At 41.3% G+C, this 19307-nt stretch overlaps 2 protein-coding genes across 7 annotated transcripts in view; one reads left to right on the forward strand and one right to left on the reverse strand.

Moving 5' to 3' along the window:
• Nucleotides 1-19307, forward strand: part of LOC135502885 (proton-coupled zinc antiporter SLC30A2-like) — a 60557-nt gene that overhangs the window by 22130 nt on the left and 19120 nt on the right. The gene's annotated exons all lie outside the window — the stretch shown is intronic.
• LOC135503269 (proprotein convertase subtilisin/kexin type 5-like) lies at nt 1853-5070 on the reverse strand. Its single transcript, XM_064796769.1, has 5 exons — nt 4877-5070; nt 4474-4596; nt 3646-3768; nt 3244-3372; nt 1853-2657 (listed from the first exon to the last, which is right to left on the reverse strand). The coding sequence occupies exons 1-5, from the start codon at nt 4944-4946 to the stop codon at nt 2404-2406; spliced, it is 699 nt and encodes a 232-aa protein (XP_064652839.1). The 5' UTR covers nt 4947-5070; the 3' UTR covers nt 1853-2403.

Here is a 19307-nt window from a genome sequence, read left to right on the forward strand (position 1 = left end):
ACAGGTGTCCTGATTAGAGAGGTGATATTGAATGGAAAGAACTAATTTGGGACCGAAGCTGGTGTCCTTGAAAGAGAGGGTGACCGTAATAGAGAGGTGTTGGATAAGGGTGGTTCCACTGTAGTTCCGTTCTGTTAATAAAGTACACCCAAACAGCCGTACAAGACACATTCAAAAATTTCATTCAACCAGTTTTTTCACAGTTATTCAACGAAATGGAAAATAAAAGTGTCCGATGACAGTCACATGGAACCCTGATGGCATTTTGTGCACTCGGTCCACTAATTTGCACTCTTTTCTCTGTTTTCATGTTATTAATCATAAACAAATTGTTCACCTGTTGCAAGGCCTATTATTGTTGACACCATCAATAGTTTGATTACCTTAAGCATCATTTTATATCTATTTCATGTTTATATTCTGCACATCTGTCAGTTGGCCTGAATCATGTTTTAAAACAAGCCATTCAATAATTTTTTGTTGGGCTAAAAAAAACCTTCAAATTTTTCTCACTAAGTTCAAAAACCATTAGAGAAGAAGCTCCCTTATTGGACAACCTCTCTATCAAGGACACTAGTTTTTGTCCCAAATTGGTTGTTTCCATTCAATTTAACCTCTCTAATCAGGACACCTCTCTATTAAGTACAGCACTAGCCAGTCCCGAGGATGTCCCTTATAGAGAGGTTCTACTGTATTTCCAAGACAATACACAATTGGTGCATTGGCTGTGACTCATGCACAAAAGGCAGGAGACTTTTCTCAGAAACCCCTCCAATGAGTGAAACCGCTCGTTGTGGCTGCAAGTTGTCTTCAGGGAGGGGTCTAGATTGATCGTGGGGTTGGGGGAAATTTGATGGTCATGCTTGTCACCACATCATATTGAGTGGGTCCTTTTGGCGTCACCTTCCAAAGTGTATCAAGAAGAGAAACAAATTGATGTTTCCTGGAAGAAAATTTAATCTGTCAAGCTCGATGTAAAAAGCTTGATGTTTGATATAAAGTCCTCATATTTGTTACCAAATGATATTGAGCGAGTCCTATTGCCATCCTTCGAAAAAGTTTATCGAAAAAGGGGAAAAATCTTAATGCCTGGAAGGAAATTTAATCTGTCACACGCTTGATTCAGTATGATATGAAGTCCTCATATTTTATGGTGTCGGTTGGGGGGTGGGTAGGGGGGATGTACACTCCTTAGTCTAAACACCAGAATTGGTCCTTACCCTCCCCTCCCCTCTCCCTGATGTGAATGGGGTCGCATGAGCGTACAACTTTTGTCAGGATGTAGGGTATGATAAAGGGCATGATTTACTCTTATTGAAATATTCTGGCCCAAATCATGGTCAAAACACGTTCTTTTAAGACTCCTGCCCCCCTCCAGCTACACGCCTGCATATGATGAAAATGACTGCCCTGTATGGGATATTTTGATTGCCCTGGGACTGCCGGTGCAAGGAATCTCGGTTCCATGTCTCATTCAATGGCACAGCTAATCAACGGTAGTATTATCATGCTGAATCATCCAATAACACAGCTAATAACTGGTAACAGCTCACTATTCTGTAGCTATCAAATGTTGCTTGGTATTATGAATGACACTTTCCACGTAATAAAGCCGTTTTTTTGAGGCCTTGTTGTATGTATATCACCATAATCGTACTTGTTGTCAATAACGCTGATCTAGCAGTAATATCATCATGGGGTTGCAATGTTGATTTTCCTTTTCGGACCATCCATGGAGGTGTTAGGGATCCTCTTGTGTGCCAGTGTTTGCCTGCGTCTTACTGAGGCTATAACTTGCAGACAGGTAGTCAAATTGGCTTCAAACACTATGAGATTAGAGGTGACGTGATAAGATGCGGTTGAAAGGTGCCCAATCGATTTTAGACCGAATCCTAAAACCAGTATGGCTGCCAGGCGACCATCTTGGATTTGCATTTGGGACTGTAACTGCAAACTGAGTCATGTGATGGGAATGAATTTTCTGTGGCGAGATGGGGTGGGAGACTGCTCATTCGGTGGGATTAGCCACACTTAATGAAAGCCCTTGTTTGTTTATGATGATGGATGCCAACAAAATCAGACCAAAATGGAATGTTTGGAAAATATTGGCACAAAAAATCGTTTTATCAATATATTCTTTTATACAAAAAATATTAAAGGTCTTTCAATATGGCCATGTTTTAATAACACCCTGAACTGTACAAGTCAACTTTTTGCCGTCAGTTGCATATTTTTGAAAAACATCAAATTCGGCATAAAACGTTGTCTACACTCAATACTAATCACCTGAACCAAAAGTTTCAAAATTTGAATTGATCACAGATCATGAATTAAAATAATCAATAACAATGCTGTTGTCGAGACAGATATACAAAACTAGAGATTACAAATTAAATCAATCTCTCAGATGTAGTTGGAAACTTCCTCAGTTAACTTGAAGTCTTCCCCATGTGGAGTTTGTACCTCTTTGGGGGCTTCTGTGTCATTATTCTTTCCCCCTTGACAACGGCACCATTTGTACCATTTGTTGATATTGATATAACCACAGCAATGTAAAATAAATAACATTAATAGAACAAGTCCTAATATTGAGAAAATCACACTTGATGCTGTAATCAATGCTCGATGAGTTATTGCCTCTTCTTCAACCTGATAACCTGCAAAGAAATACAGTCATGTTTAGCTTGTAGGTTATTATATAATAATAATAATACGAGTCTTATATAGCGCAGTATCCAACCATTAACTGGCCGCTCAAAGCGCTTGATAGGCCTCTTTGAAAAGCAAATGTTTAAGTTGTCCCTTGAAAGATAACAGAGAGCTGCAGTTCCTAACAGTTGAAGGAAGTTTGTTCCACAGCTGAGGGGCTCCAATTGCAAATGCTCTACCACCGACTGACATGACATTGGCCTTTGGGATAGACAGAAGAACGGCCGATGAAGAGCGCAGAGTTCGAGAAACGGTATGAACGGTGAGAAGTTCTGAAAGGTATTGGGGAGCAAGTTGGTGAAGACACTTGTAAGTAAGAAGGAGAACCTTGTACTTGATTGGGGTCCATCACATTGGTGTTCTGGCCTGCCCAGGGTGAATAACATAGGGTGAGGTTCTCCCAATTTTATGGATAGCCCATGGATAGAACCTTCATGACTAAGTCCCGTCATAGATCCATTCATGGAACCACTGATATGGATGGAAATTCTCAATCACAGGTCCATGGATGGACGCTTTTGCCTGTGTACCCACCTGGACATAGCTTGGCGCATCTATCCCATGATGTTGGACAAATTTCAGTACAGTTGATGCAGACCTTTTTTTCCGAATCGAAGAATTTCTCATTGCTACAAGTTGGTTCTTTGGTTGAATTGTGAAACTCTGCAAGGAGGGAAAGTATAGTGAATAAGTATTCAATTTGGTTTATCTTTTAATTGTGGGTCAGGAAAATATATAGATAAACTCAAAAGGTCATGACTATCGTAGAGGTAACTGTTGCCCATAATACACCTTTAAGTGCTATGAATTGGCACGGGTTGGCAGAAAAATCTTACAGATTTTGCATCCGGGAATAAGTATCCCTTGGTCACCTTGGCTAATTATCAATGTGCATGCAAAACTGGACTGACTTGGTGTTGATTCACTGGGACATACCTGGACATATCTTACTGCAGTGTTTACCAGGGCAATATTCTTCACAAGGCTGGCAGCTTGCCACTCTAGGATCCCAGAAGGTGTCGGGGCTGCACTTGTGTGTTTCTGCTGGTTTGTTTGACTCTGAAAGATGGAGAAAGTTTGAATGTGATATTAAAGGGTTAATTACACCACTTGTATGCAATCATGGGTCAGGAAAATAGCAATGTTGTTTCAGCAGAAACGTCACTTACCAAAATCATATATCTTGCGAAATGACAATTTTGGGCCCCCCTGCTTCTGCCTTACCAGTTAGGCACGGATCCTTGTTTTGCAGATTATAGATGTATATGTACGCGCCGGTCACCGATCCAAAGGTTGACCGCGCTCAACGTTGCTTAAGTTCCACTCTGGGGCCAACGCGCCAACCACTGGGCCATAAAGGAATTCCCTCATGGCCGGCGGGTTAAGCCGTGCCATATACCTGGGGGTACTATACATCATTCCCCCCTTCGGACAGAGATGGATCGTCCGCGATCCTACTTAGCGCTTCATGCGTCTCAGTACCGAACTACAAATCCAGAGCTCGCATCGCGTGGGAAGGTCTGCCAGATGTATTATACGCGCCGGTCACCGATCCAAAGGTTGACCGCGCTCAACGTCGCTTAACTTCCACTCTGGGGCCAACGCGCCAACCACTGGGCCATAAAGGAATTCCCTCATGGCCGGCGGGTTAAGCCGTGCCATATACCTGGGGGTACTATACAATAGATCAACCAAGACTTGGGCATGAGAGGCGTGATTCTGTCGTTGTGAAGGAAGAAACTTGATCCCTAAATTGATCCTTACCTGGACAGACACTCTTGCATTTCTCAGGAAATGAGCGACAAAGTTCAATACAACTCTCACAGGCTTCCGTCCTATCATCATAATGCTGACCTGGTTGGCAAATTGATGTCCCTGATGCACCAACTGAAAGCACACAGACCATTCTAATAATAAAAGGGCTCCTGGGGACGAGATTAGGGGTACCTGAGAACAAGATGGACGAACGTAGTCCCTCTGAAGCCGTTCGCCTTCGCCATATTTCAAATCAAGTCTGTGTCAAACTCTTTTGAGGACTTTGAACAAGCACCACATTTGGCAGAGGTTAAAAATCTTTCAAGATTTTGTATCTGGTTATGCATGCGCATCTTTTGAGCAATGATAAAACCAAAACTCGGCTTGAACGGCTCAATAGCACACAACTTACCAGATAACACTAACAGGATCCGATATCCAGCTAAGAACATTTTTAGAGTGAGAAATAGAAAGTCCTTCATACTTGTTGTGCTTCACCGATACTTTGTCAATTTCGACGGGTGGGCGAATGAGATTAAATGTCAATAAAATGCCCTTCCCTTTTTTGATTTCCCAATGTTATTCCCAATGGGAATTCCGTTGGGTCTTCTGTTCAGTAATTTCCCTTTTTGCGCTGGGATATGAATCACTATGCCTGGTGAAGTAAAAAATTCCACACTTTCCAACAAGGTCATCAAGGTCATATCACTTATGAGTAAGATTGCGATTGAGTGTGCCATATTTTTCAGGCCAACTTGTTGTCATAACATGTCAGATGGCAAATTATTGAAAAGCATGTTTTATTATTTTCAGAGCCCTCTTTTTGTGGCAATCTTACTTTTCTTTGCAGAGATATTTTTTTTTTATATGAAAAATATTATAGGTCTTTCTGTGTGTCCGTGTTTTAATCAACACCCTGTACAAGTCAACTTTTTGCTGTCAATAGCATGTTTTCAAAAAACATCACAAAAAAAGAATTGCATACCATCCAGAGGGAGAGGGAAGAGACAGCAACATAAAATTTAATCAGGTCTTCACGCATCAGTATTCTTTTTGCTTCTCGATTTGCCCACCGAGGAAACATTGTTGATTACTTCCAGAAACGGATGTACTTTACCGTATTTGTTTTATTAAAGGCTTACGCCGTTCTTGTTCAAATCGCTTTCTTGTGGCTTAGGTAAATAGAGATAAACATTGCCATGGTGGGTTTATATGTAAGCAAATTTGCTGAAATGTGGACTTTAAATAGTTGTGTATTAGTCTACACAGTGTTATTGCACTGAATATTGTGTTTTCAGTCCATATTTACATAATTGGAATTTTCAAATCAAGTTCAATTTTTAAATTTTTGTATGATGGGTGTGGACCTTTGAGGACTGACTATACTGAAATATCTGCAAGTGTTGTGTTCGACCTTTGCTTACTAAGTAGCAAATGCATAAAAGGGGGGCATCAAATGTGTAGGGGACCAGGGTGATAGCTAAAAAATAGGCTTGTGATGAATATTTTTATTATCTAAGAACACTTTTACAATGTTTTTATGAGAATTTGTGCAAGTTGGCAATATTCTTGATGTGGTCGTTTCTATACGTCATCGCCCCGGGCCATCGCTCCTCACCTTATACATCCACTCCGGCCAGAAAGTCCACGACTATATAAGTGTAGATCAAGATGAACTGGCCGCTAATTCAAGTAATTGCTGCCGATAAGAGCTTTATAGCGCCGCCAAAAGACTCCTCGGGGAGCAACAATCTGATTGGTCAATAACAAATGTTCCGTCGCTCACCGCCCGTTTTTTGTTTTCCGTAATATCGTCTCGTGTGAAGAAATGTAAGTCAATTCATGAATCCATACACCGCGGTTGTTATCTTAGGTCAAAAGAGAAATAGCATTGTTGGAAATTTGAAATTTGTACTTGAATTGGAAAATTTCCAATTGCGTCTACACATACTAAATATCAATGTCAGCATTGCCGTTTTTTAGGTAGATATACAAATACTATAAATACCAAGTTTCAGCAAATTTGCATGCATATTAACTGCACTACGGCATTGTGTATAACTGCATTTCCATTTTCTTGGACCACCAGTGATTACAAACAGCGTACGCCTTTAAGTTTTAGTTTCCACTCCACTGACGTGACTGGACTCTTACACCAACATTTGAAGAAAAATACAACTTGTGTAGTGTGGCTATTGTTCACTGACATGGAAAGTGTGACCAGCTGCGATCGCTTGCCCAGTCTGCTGATATTGGCAACTGAGTGTAGCATTTTTGTGTCTGATTCAAAATTTACAATATGTTTTATATTGAAACTTATGTAGTGTCCCAAGAAGACTACAAGGGCAGACCAAGCGAAGTTGTATTGAAATCCATTTTATATTGGCAGTGCAGCTGCCACGCGAAGTGAATCCAGCATATGTTGGTTTATATCTTGGAAGTGACTACTTGGCAAGCCCGGCTTACCAAATAGCGACTTTTTCTTGTCCTGAATGGAGAGCCGAACTCATTAATATTAAAGTAAAGTCTCCAGCTCGCCAAACAGGGTAGATTTTTTACCTGTTTGGCAAGCCCGGCTGGCCGAACAGGGTGGCTTTTTAGTGCTGTTTGGCAAGCGGCTCTCCAAACAGGACAAAAAAAGATGCCTGTTCGGCGAGCGGCTTCCAAATAGACCTGGCCTTATATCTTATACACTTGGTGTACACTACATGGAGCAGAATAAGATCAGTTTAGTTGGGGTGGACTGTTCAACAGAGGTGCATGATACAGGGGCATAGCATAGGCCCCTGAATGCTAATTAGCGGGATTATCGGGCTAAACAATGGGATTAGCTAGGAATTAACTCCCTATATATTATTTCCTAGCTTATCCCATTGGTTAGCCCGATAATCCCGCTAATTAGCATTCAGGGGCCTATGGGCATAGCTAGCTTTTTGGGGGACACAACACTTTTTGAAATTTTCAGGCCAAACTCATGGTCAAAAACACCCTCCCCTTGCTAGCTATAGCTCCTAATAGAGATATGAATGTCATGCATTTCTTCAGAGCTATGAGGGGAGGCTCTGGGCCGATTAATGTGTCTCTGATAGTAACGAATGTCAAATCATAGTTTGAAGTTGTTCACAGGAAATTAGATCATGACACAGCCTCATCAATTAACTTCCTGTCTGAAGTGGGTTGTCCGCCACCCAACATCATTTCATCAATTAGTCTCAAATGTTAAATATCACAGTTATCTCGATCCAAAAGTTTCCTGCCGATGTCAAAATGATGATTCATCTCGTAGACTGGCGAAAGTTGATTGTCTCATTATCTAATGATGAGGAATTATCATTATCGAATCTTCGTGTCATCTGAAGTTGTACAGACTGCACTCAAATCATCGGGCTCAATCCCATTTGTGGTATGGCTGTTAAATTGGAAATGTGACTGTACATGCTGCAATTACCAATTTCACAAGTCACCATTTTTTGCAATTTGCCGCCAATGTGGGACGTTCGCCCGTTTTGCTCTGTCAGCTGGTTTAAAACCACTCTACAATATGTGACCCGTCACAGCAAAACCAGGGGCATGTCACTCTGAGCTTGGCAGGTTGAGATTGACTGTTTGTTTATTTCTCTATTGTCTGCCTTTTGTGAAATATGAGCTCATCAATTTCTTCCATTATCTCCTGGTGTCATTTAGGCTCATCTTCTGTGCGACATATGCCTGGTTTTGCTGTGATGGGTCATATATCAGTCGTGATTGCAAACTGAAAAATATGTTCTTCCTCAGCATTCACCCTGCACTTTTCCTGGGAATATTCCTCCATCAAGGCCGGATGAGCGTTGTCTGTGCCACTGCGATTAGGCACCAATTGAGTTATTGGACTCCAACTTTGGCCAGAGGTAGAGTTCACACAAGCCACTCATGTTTCTTACTTGGTGGGGTCTTTAATCTGCCCTGGCATAGACACCAGATACAAGGAATCTTGGCGTTTAAGTCTCATTCAAAGGACTGTGAAGAGCCAGGAAGTTAAGTTCCTTGAAGCCACACCGGTTCATCCAGAAATACAATCCTGGGTTCTCCCCGGGATTGAAAGCGGCTCCTTGAGAAGAATATGTGATACTGGGCTGACTTCTGGATGGCCCCCCAGTGCCACTAAAAAAGCTATATCCCACCTCCACCCCCGAAAACATTCATCTCAATCCTTGAACTGTCATGCACAATGACCCATATTACTCAGACTGAATAACTGGACACACGGGACAATTGTATTAATTGGGACAAATAGACAGATTAATGTGGTAATTTCTCAGATTCAGATGAAATTACTTCCTTTAGGCCTATAGTTAACAATGTCGGCCAAGGACATTATTTCATCAACCTTTTAGGCCCAATTTTTCTGAAATATTGGCCAAATAGTTGTCTCTGTACAAAAGAGCAAAACTAAAAGTACAGAAATTACACTTTGCCAGCTAAATCCATAGTGGAATGGGAATGGTTTACCACACAGAGTTTCGAATTTTCAGTAACCGATTCATAATTCATGGCCATTTTAAAATATTCCCCGACTTGAAATGGCAAGCGAGTGTTGTTGAATTGAATTTGCTCAGCGCAGACCATTTGGTGATTAACTTTGATGACTTTTTAGCTCACCTCTTAGCAGAGGTGAGCTTATCCCATACCGTGGCGTCCGTCGTCCGTCGTCGTCGTCGTCGTCGTCGTCGTCGTCGTCGTCGTCGTCGTCGTCGTCGTCGTCGTCCGTCGTCGTCCGTCGTCCGTTAGCAGGGCACGTTTCGTAACTGTTAGAGCTATTGAGTTGAAACTTGGGACACATGTACCCTTATGTAATGACACCTTGGAGACCATGTTTCGGTTCGATTCGTTTCATGGTTTGGCCACCAGGGGGCCAAACGTTAAAAGTGAAAATATGCAATATCTCCCTTAATAGTAGTCGGGAAATTTTGAAAAAAATATGGTAGGTACTTCTAGCAAAGGTGCATCATATATCCTCCGGGTTTTTGATTTGACCTCCTTTTCAAGGTCACAGAGGTCAAATGGTGTAAATTGGCCGTTGGGATGTAACGATGGCACGTTTCTAAACTGCAATGACTATTGATACCAAATTTGGTACACATTTACCCCTTAGTCAGGTGATCTCAGGGACCGAAGTTTGGTCCAATATGATTCACCACTTGACCACCAGGGGGCAAAATCCAAAAACCTTAAAAATGTGATTATTCCTTAACTTCTTGCCCGATTGCCACCAATTTGATAACATGGGTACATCTAACCACCATACAGTATATGTCACACAGGTTTTTAATTTGACCTTCTTGTCAAGGTCACAGAGGTCAAATGGCGTAAATTCGCCGTCAGGCGGTAACTATGGCACGTTTCTTAACTACAATGACTATTGATCACAAATTAATTACACATGTACCCCTTGGTCAGGTGATCTCAGGTACCGAAGTTTGGTGCAATCTGATTTGCCGTTTGGCCTCCAGGGAGGGGGCCAAATCCTAAATTCTTGAAAATGCCATTATTCCTAGTAATGACTTGCCTGATTGGCACCAATTTTATATCATAGGTACATCTAATTCTAACAACCATTCAATGTGTCACCCGGGTCTTCTTTGATTTGACCTACTTTTCAAGGTCACAGAGGTCGAATGTACTGTAAATTGGCCATTTTGGGGAAATTGTAATTGCTCGGACCTACATCAAACCTAACACTACATGACACAATACCATGCTCTTTATCCATCTTTCCTCCACATGAGGTGAGCACAATGGCCCTGGCCATTTCATTTAAAGCCAAGTTATCAAATTGTTCATGTGATGTTGCTGCAAGGTTGCAATATCTGCTGCGTGTGGATGCTAGATTTATGATAAGATTTACCATGCCTTTTAGGGGCCTAGGCCATTTGTTTCAAATTGGAATTTGTAATTGAAAGGAATTTGTAAGTTGAAAATTTCCAATTGCCAAAAGCGTTTACGAAGTATAATTCAGCGTTGATGTGTGTAAACACTCCAAGTTTCAGCAAATTTGCATGCATATTAACTGCACTACAGCATTGTGTATAACTTTCTATATTCCTGGACCACCAGTAATTACAAACGGTGTAACCCTTTAAGAGTAATGTACCAAACTTTTATACATCCACTTCCTGCTCTATCAAAATGGAAGTCAGGGCTGTTACAATCACGGCATCATACCCTTGCCATATTTGTCCAGTAATGAAGCAAATATTGCCAAATCTTTGCAACCTCTTCATTTGGTTAACTCAAGAGATGAGGGTGAGGCAAACTGCTTGAGATTTGTTTCGAGTTGTATCGATGATTAGACAGCAAATAAGAAAAGTTTTTAGGGTCGAGACTGATGAATCATGTGTATTGCCCAATCTAGACAGCAGTCACTAGTAAGGACTAGTAAGAGACTAAAGAATCAGTTCCAGGGCATAACGCCTGGACTTGTGATTTCTACCAAAAAGATTTCATAGCAGAGAGAATGGCTCGAAAAGGGTGTCACCTAGGGGATGCGATCCACGGATCTCCAGCATGGTAGGCAACCGCTTTACCCATGTAGCCACCAGGGCCGTTGGCGGCCATTGAACATTTTTGCATAATATACACAGATCCTTACAATATATGTAATGATCTATAGTGCTAATCCTAATCCTCAATCCTTAACCCTTACCCTAGCCATCCCGGGGGGGGGGCTGTGTGGGGGGAATCAGTTTATCATACCAACCACGCGAAATTACACCAGATTATATGGATTGATTATACATGCCCTCTATATAATACAAAGATGTATTTTGAACAACAGTAGAACCTCCCTAAGCGGACACCTCTCTATTAAGGACAACCTCTCTATTAAGGACAATCGTTCTGGTCCCAAATTGGTTGTTTCCATTCAATGTGACCTCTCTAATCAGGACATCTCTCTATTACGGCAGCATTTGTCTGTCCCGAGAGCATCCTTAATAGAGGGGTTCTACTGTACATGTAATATGCCCTGGACCTGCTGGTTCAGTCATGACCCTCTTGTAAACTCAGCGAAGTATTGAATTGAGAAATTTGTATGTCACACACGCAACTTATCATCATTCACGTCGCTAAATGATGCTTCAGTCCCCGCATTTATCGGGGAAAATCTCAAGTATTCAAGTGTCTCTTATTCAACTGCCTCCTCTGACCGAATCAATTTCTTTGGAGTAGAGGCTAGGACAAAGAGGTCAAAATCTGATTCATGTGTGTAGATTGGTTATCAGCCCCTGTAGTATAGTGTCATTTTTGAGAGATTTGAAATGAGGTATCTCAAGAATGTAATCGCAAGTTTTAGGCCTTGATATTTGGGCCTAGTCTATTCATTCAACAATTTGAAAATTGAACTTGAAAGTCAGGTTTTGGGTTCATAGTTTGATATCCACTACTTTATAGGTTATCATCCGACTTAACATTTTCACCCCGGTCTGTCCTGAAGCCTTGAAGTTGACCTCAGAGGAGCTGCCCAACCAGCGCTTCAATCTGAGCATTTATGTCCCATTTATGGTACCCATTTATACTCGTGGGTGGAGTGAGGCATTCAAGACAAAGGAACCGTATAAAGTCCAACACCAGCAGTGGGGATCGAACCAAGGGCCTCTTGTCGCTAAGGCCGAAGTTACATAGACCTCATTCGTTCATTTCCCAGGACTCATTTTCCCCTTTTGCCTTCGTTCCCCTGTAAAAGCACGGCCTTGTGGCGTGCATTCACCCGGAGGAATGAAAGAAAAACCCGGAAAGTGACTCGTGGTAAATGAACGAATGAGGCCTATGTAACTTCGGCCTAATAGCATTCCGCGAAGATGACGTCACTGCAGCTGCTGCCCTCTATTTCCCCATCGCTGAATTACAGGCAATGTCGGACAAACATGCGGTTTCGTAATGGATTCAGGCTTTCTAACTAGGGCAGTTAGATTCAATCTGGCACATGTCCGAGTGTTGGAAATACTACATAATTGTTCTGAATATTTCTCTCTCTGACTCTATGGTATCATTCATGTTAAAAACAATGCTGGGTCAAAGATAATTGACTTTGAAATAAGCTCAAATGCGTAGAAATAAGTATCGATGGCCGACTGTCACTTGACTAAAACGTCATCAATATCTTATGCAAATGACCTTGTGAGCTATAAATAGTAACTTCGCGGAATGCTATTGAGAGCCAAGCTACTATTAACCACACTGGCTGAACATACAAACTAGTTATAAGTTTCAACAAGGCCATTATGTTGACAGATATAGAAATGCCAAAAAAGCCAAGCTTGACCGAATTCCCAAGCTAAATACCTGAACCATGGCTAAGTTTATTTCTATTGATCTGACCACACAAAATATAATGAGCATGATAGGTGTCAGCCTTTATTAGAACAGACCACGTTTTGATAGAAATGATGATATTTGTGACCCGCCATGTATGGGCGGTTATTACCGCAAATAAAGACAAACCAAAGCAAAGACACCTGTGTAGCATATCAAGGACACGTAGATTGATACTCCTGGGCGGTTATTACCGCAAATAAAGACAAACCAAAGCAAAGACACTTGTGTAGCATATCAAGGACACGTAGATTGATACTCCTGGGCGGTTATTACCGCAAATAAAGACAAACCAAAGCAAAGACACCTGTGTAGCATATCAAGGACACGTAGATTGATACTCCTATGTGTGCCACATCAAAGACATCTGGACCATACACCACATCAAAGATAACGATGCGAAGTCAACAGGCGGCGCCACCGTCTTGGGACAAGTAAAAATGATTTCGACAACTATAGGTTTTTGTTGATATAAGCGACTATTTTTATTTTTATAATCATTTTTTTCTCGCAGTGAAATTTTTATTAACCCTTTTGCTGCCAAGCAAATTTTTTTTTTTTGAGTCCTCAGTGCCAAGCAATTTTAGGTTAAATTGAAAAAAATTGATATGATCAATTTAAATATTTTTCCTGAGAAAACTATTGGAGATATGTCAAAACAATGCACATGGAAGTTGTTCAGTATGACCTGGACTTCAAATTAAAAATTTTTAAAAGTAGGTCACGCCCTAATTTGCATGCCGCCATCTTGAATAACTAATGAGAATTGAAGATTTTGTAGAATAAACCACTGTAATTTGGAATAAATGTAATAATACAACTAATAAAACTATTTTTATGCATCTGCATGTTTCTTTACTCTTTCCTTTCTAAGTCCATAACCTTGTAAACCCTGAATTTGTATTGCTTTGTAACAAAATTGCCAAGAAATACCAATGCGTTATTTACAGAAATCGAGCAAAATTCTTCAAAATTCAATGATCAGCCATTTACTTTGTAGACCAAAAATTACTACCTATGGTGATATGCTGGGACTAAATTACATACCTTCACTCCCTAGAGCTCCTTTTTAGTGCTACCAGAGAACTAATAGTAGATAGGGGGGTCAGGGGTCCCTATGGAGGGGGCCTGGTATAAAACAGCTAAAATTCAGGGTTTCCTCAACTAAACATGAAAGTTCAAAGTTTCTCAGCAAAATGTCCTGTCATAGAATGTATGTAGCAGTCAGATAACTCTATTCTAATAATTGACAACTGCTTGGTACCTTTCGAAACAGTTCTTTGAATCATGCATGATACCCAATTCATCGAGTACCTGTGATAATGACATCCGATTCGCCATTTTGTGAACTTTTGGAAGTGATTTTCACCCGAAATCTCAGCAAATCGATATATAACATGTACAGTAGAAACGTAGCGTGGTAACTCCTCTACCACGCCATCTATAGGTATATACCCTAAACGACGCTAGCAGACGAAAAATCAATGTATTTTCACCACATAGGAAAATTTCGCCAAAATGCGAAGTTGGCAGCAAAAGGAACAAAAGTCATTGTGCAGAAATGCGAAGTTGGCAGCAAAAGGGTTAATTGATTCAACTTCAATAAGTTAAATGAGAAGAAAAATAAATATCTCGACTTGAAAAAAAAAATTTAATTTCAAATTTTTTTTCTTGACATGAAAAAAAATATCTTGACTAGAAAAAAATCATTTCGACTAAAAAAAAACATTTCGACTTTTTGAAGCAAACGGCTTGCCATAGGAGAGAGGTGGCAAATAACAACAACGTCAACAGGCAGCGTACGGCCGCCAGCAATCTACAGTGGCGCCGCCTGTTGACTTCGCATCGTTATCTTTGACGTGGTGTATGGTCCAGATGTCTTTGATGTGGCACACACAGGAGTATCAATCTACATGTCCTTGATATGCTACACAAGTGTCTTTGCTTTGGTTTGTCTTTATTTGCGGTAATAACCGCCCAGGAGTATCAATCTACGTGTCCTTGATATGCTACACAGGTGTCTTTGCTTTGGTTTGTCTTTATTTGCGGTAATAACCGCCCATAGCCATGACAAAACAGGTCGCATGTCGTTCTGAGCTTGACAGGTTGAGACAGACTGGTTGTTCATTTCACCATTGTCTGCCTTTTGTAAAATCGGAGCATATCAATTTCTTCTATTATGTCCTGGTGTCATTTTAGGCTCATCTTCTGTGCGACATGCGACTCATTTTGTCGTGGTGGGTCACATTTAGTTCCAACATTGAACATAAGGTGGCCAGTTTGCTTGGGCTGACTGAATAAGCCTATGCACTGTATAGTACCCCAAGGTATATGGCACGGCTTAACCCGCCGGCCATGAGGGAATTCCTTTATGGCCCAGTGGTTGGCGCGTTGGCCCCAGAGTGGAAGTTGGCCCCAGAGTGGAAGTTGCATGGCCCCAGAGTGGAAGTTGACCCCAGAGTGGAACCCAGAGTGGAAGTTAAGCAAGGTTGAGCGCGGTCAACCTTTGGATCCGGGTGACCGGCGCGCACAATACATGCACCTTGTCCTTAATAGAGAGGTGTCCGCTAAGGGAGGTTCCACTGTATTTTATATACAGTAGAACCTGTAGAGGATTGACCATAGCCACAAACCTTTGGCTAGAACTTGAAATCCTCAAGCAATCAGAACTCTTTATCAATGCCAGAGGTGTCAATTGGTGGACAGGTGATTGAATAATTTGTTTACTTATGCATCAGCTATACCCCATAAGGCATATATTAGTCAGTCAGCGTAGGGCGAGGGGGGGGCACTAACATTTACTGCAAACAAGGTATATTTGGCTGAATCATTTAGTGACGTTCGGCAACGTTCCCCACCTGTGTCGCTAAGTGGTCCCGATTGCTCTCCTGCAAATGAAACATTCTAAAATTTTCATGAGAGTCGATATGTATAGTTGTGTATAGGACTGTTGCTGGTATGAATTATCATGCTTTACCAGTCATGGAATATTAAAGGGATCAACTTGGGTATGAAATATGTTGGTTTTTCCTACAAAAATGGCTTCCCGCAGTATCGTGTCTTCTCTTAAAGAAGGTGTAGCCTAAAGGCCTGCCTGAAATTCTCCTTGTATGCTGTACCCTCAGAAAATTCTCCGACCCAGTCTGTGTGCACCGGGAGGTTTGGTTAGGCTCCAGCAGTCCTTTCAGATAAAAGCCAAAAAGTGCCCCCGAGCATTGCACACACTTAAGAACAGTCAGAAGGATTTTGTGCTCAATCCTGGCTTTCACTGTAAGCCAGCTAGCTCTTTAAACACTGGTGTATGCCATCATACTTTCTGCGGCGACAAACCATCCTACCCGCCATGTTCTGCTCAGTTGCAGGGTGCGCGTGCCAGTGTCTTGTCGGGAAGGCCGAAGTGATGTCCACTGTTCGAATCCAAGCGTGAAGACAAGAAGGCATGAATGAGCCTTGTCCAGGATTAACTGTGGTGCATGTACATTTGCATACATGTACAGAAAGACGATTTCTATTTGCTCATAATTATCCTTTTATAACAAATTGTGTTATTAGGGCATGACATTCTGCTGCAAATATGAAATTACTCCACAAATGTGATTTGTGCATTTAACAAGTTTGACATTTACATTGAAGATTAATTTCAGAGTTTCAGTTCTGAATACTGCCATGTGATGCCAGAGTGAATTTCAGTGGTTCAGCCTCTGTCGGCACATTCTCTGGTAGCTGAGCAATGTCAAGATTCAGGGTCAGACAATATGCGTGATGCCAGAACATGCATGATTGTCCTATTTGAAATATTGGGGGAAAAACTTAGAATGTGCAGGGATTGGAACAGATGAGTGCCAAATACAAGAACCAGAAGAATTATTCTTTTGGCCTTATTGGCTAACTTGGCAGAATGATATATCAATAACACTTGGAAGTTTCCCAAAGTGGACAATAAATGCGGCTTGGCCTCATTTTTTGTCAAAATTGACAAAATGTGAAGCCTTCCCATTTCTTGTTCAATTATGTCAAATGAGTTTTGGTGTTCCTAAGCGTCCCGCAAAGGCGTGATTTTGTTGCTGCGACGAGTGACCATGATCGCACATGACAAAAATCGCTAGTTTGCCTCGGTCATTGCGGAGAGCAGGCCACATATGATTAACAAGGCCACTTTTCACCCTCACCTCATGTTTTCAAGCCCAAAATTTACTTAATTCGTGACAAGAGAACCATGACATGTTTAAACGTTCATCCTATGTAACTACGGCCTAAGTTGCCATGGAAATCAATGTACTATTGTTTCCTTAATTGTTGGATTTGTATATGACGTAAAAATGACGAAATAACGTCTGACCTTGAAAGTCACCCCTAAATTGTCACATGTGGGCCTACCACGAATATGGCCATGAATTTTCCAGCAACTGATGACAATTCCAGTTACAAAATCAAAAAAGCATTAAAAAAAGCGCAAGTCATATTTCCCCTTGAATCGCTGGCACGTGAAATTAAGAGCTCAATAGCCACCCCACAGCCTCCCCCCCCCCAATCGACTGACAAATACACCCCCCTGATCTGACAACACATGGAGGGGGCTATTGAGCTCTTAATTTCATTACATGTGCCTGTGCTTAAATAACACTCGATTGATACAAATTCAATTCCTTGATATTCTGAATAACACAAAGTCAGTGGACTCGAGAGTGACTTGGGCTCTTATCAGAAAAGGACTTTCAAAATCCCTCGACATGGGGGCCTGTCACATTCCTGCTCTTGAATATTTCGATAATTACTCCACCCTTGTGTTAAACACGAAATAAAAATGTGCAGATTACTGAGACTGTGCACATGTGTTATCAGAAAAGGACTTTCAAATCCCTCAACACGGGGGCCTGTCACATTTCTGCTCTTGAATATTTCGATACCCTCACCGAAAAGCAGTGTGATATCAGTCAGGATTCAGTCAGGTTGCAGTGTTACCTCACATTTTTATGGCAGTGTTGAAATCAGTGGAAAGCAGTCATAGGGAGTGTTTTTCAGTCACGCAATACCAAAGCATACAGTTATACAGCAATCAAAAATAGAGGTTAGGGAGTCATAAGCAGTGGTAAGACAGTCAAAATCAGTGGTAAGGCAGTCAAAAGCAGTGCTCATTTAAATATTTAGGCTGACTGATTTCCACTGCTTTTGACACTGAAAATGACTCCCCACTATGCATCATGCACAGGGCTGGCAGTGGGGTTCAGTGTTAATTTAAATATTTCGCAGCACACTGAATCCACACTGAAACACTACTCCACCCTCGTGATAAGCACGAAATAAAAATGTGGAGATTACTGAGACTGTGCACATGTGTATCAGAAAAGGACTTTCAAATCCCTCAACGTGGGGGCCTTCACATTTCTGCCCTTAAATATTTCGGTAATTACTCGACCCACGTGATAGTCACGAAATGACCTACAGATTATGATGAGACAAAAACTACTACGGCATGTCTGCCATTGAATTATGCTGGTACAATCATAACAATAATTTCTGAACTCTGAGATACACCTACGCTTTCGATAAGGGAGCCTGCATGAGGGTTGACCACATAATTACCCTTGAATTTTCGCTAATTGCTGGTCAACCGCTGACCCTTCTCATATAAAAAACACAAAATGAAATCGGTCATTATCATCTCCGATGATGATGTCATCACACATGATGGAGTGACACGTGATCTACTGTTTTCAAAATCACAGTAGAACCTCACTATTGGGGACAACCCGGACAGGCAAGGGCTGTCCTTAATGAAGAGATGTCCTGATTAGGAAGGTCAACTTGATTGGGAACAACCCATTTGACAAATGCTGGCCTGTGTAAAGGGAGATGTCTTGATTGAAGAGGTCAGATTGAAGAGAAACAACTAATTTGGGTCCAAAACTAGTGTTTCTAATTGGGAAGGGCCTTGAAAGAGTGCTGTCTGAGGGCATTGTGTATAACTGCATTTCTATTTTCCTGGACCACCAGTAATTACGAACCCAAACCACTTTAACCTGATTGTGATATCTGTGCTGCCTGGAGTTACTGTGAAACATTGATAGACTTGCAAATTTTAAGTGTAAAATATTTAGAACATGGCATTTGATATCTAGACTTTTAAGTGAAAACCAAGCAAATTTGAATTCCATAAGTGCAGCTCTTGCCATTAAACGTCGTCTATGAAATAAACGGATTCAATTTGCAATGTTGATTGCCACTTGGGGACAGTTTCGGCCGATGGAAGTCGCCATTTTATGCGTACATGTCACCCTGAGGCCAAACAATATTTTCAGTTTCTTGTTCTAGCCCTTTTTAGAGCCACTTTTTTTGAGGGGGTTATCTGGACATTGTATTTCAATCAATTAACTGGTGATGTACTTGGTATTTATAGTACAGTGAAACCTCCCCTAGCAGACACCTCTCAATTAAGGACAACTTCCCTATCATAGACACTCCATGTAAGTTTGGTCCCAAATTGGTTGTTTCCA

Source organism: Lineus longissimus, chromosome 19 (genome assembly GCF_910592395.1).
Source record: "Lineus longissimus chromosome 19, tnLinLong1.2, whole genome shotgun sequence".
NCBI classification, from domain to species: Eukaryota; Metazoa; Nemertea; class Pilidiophora; order Heteronemertea; family Lineidae; genus Lineus; species Lineus longissimus.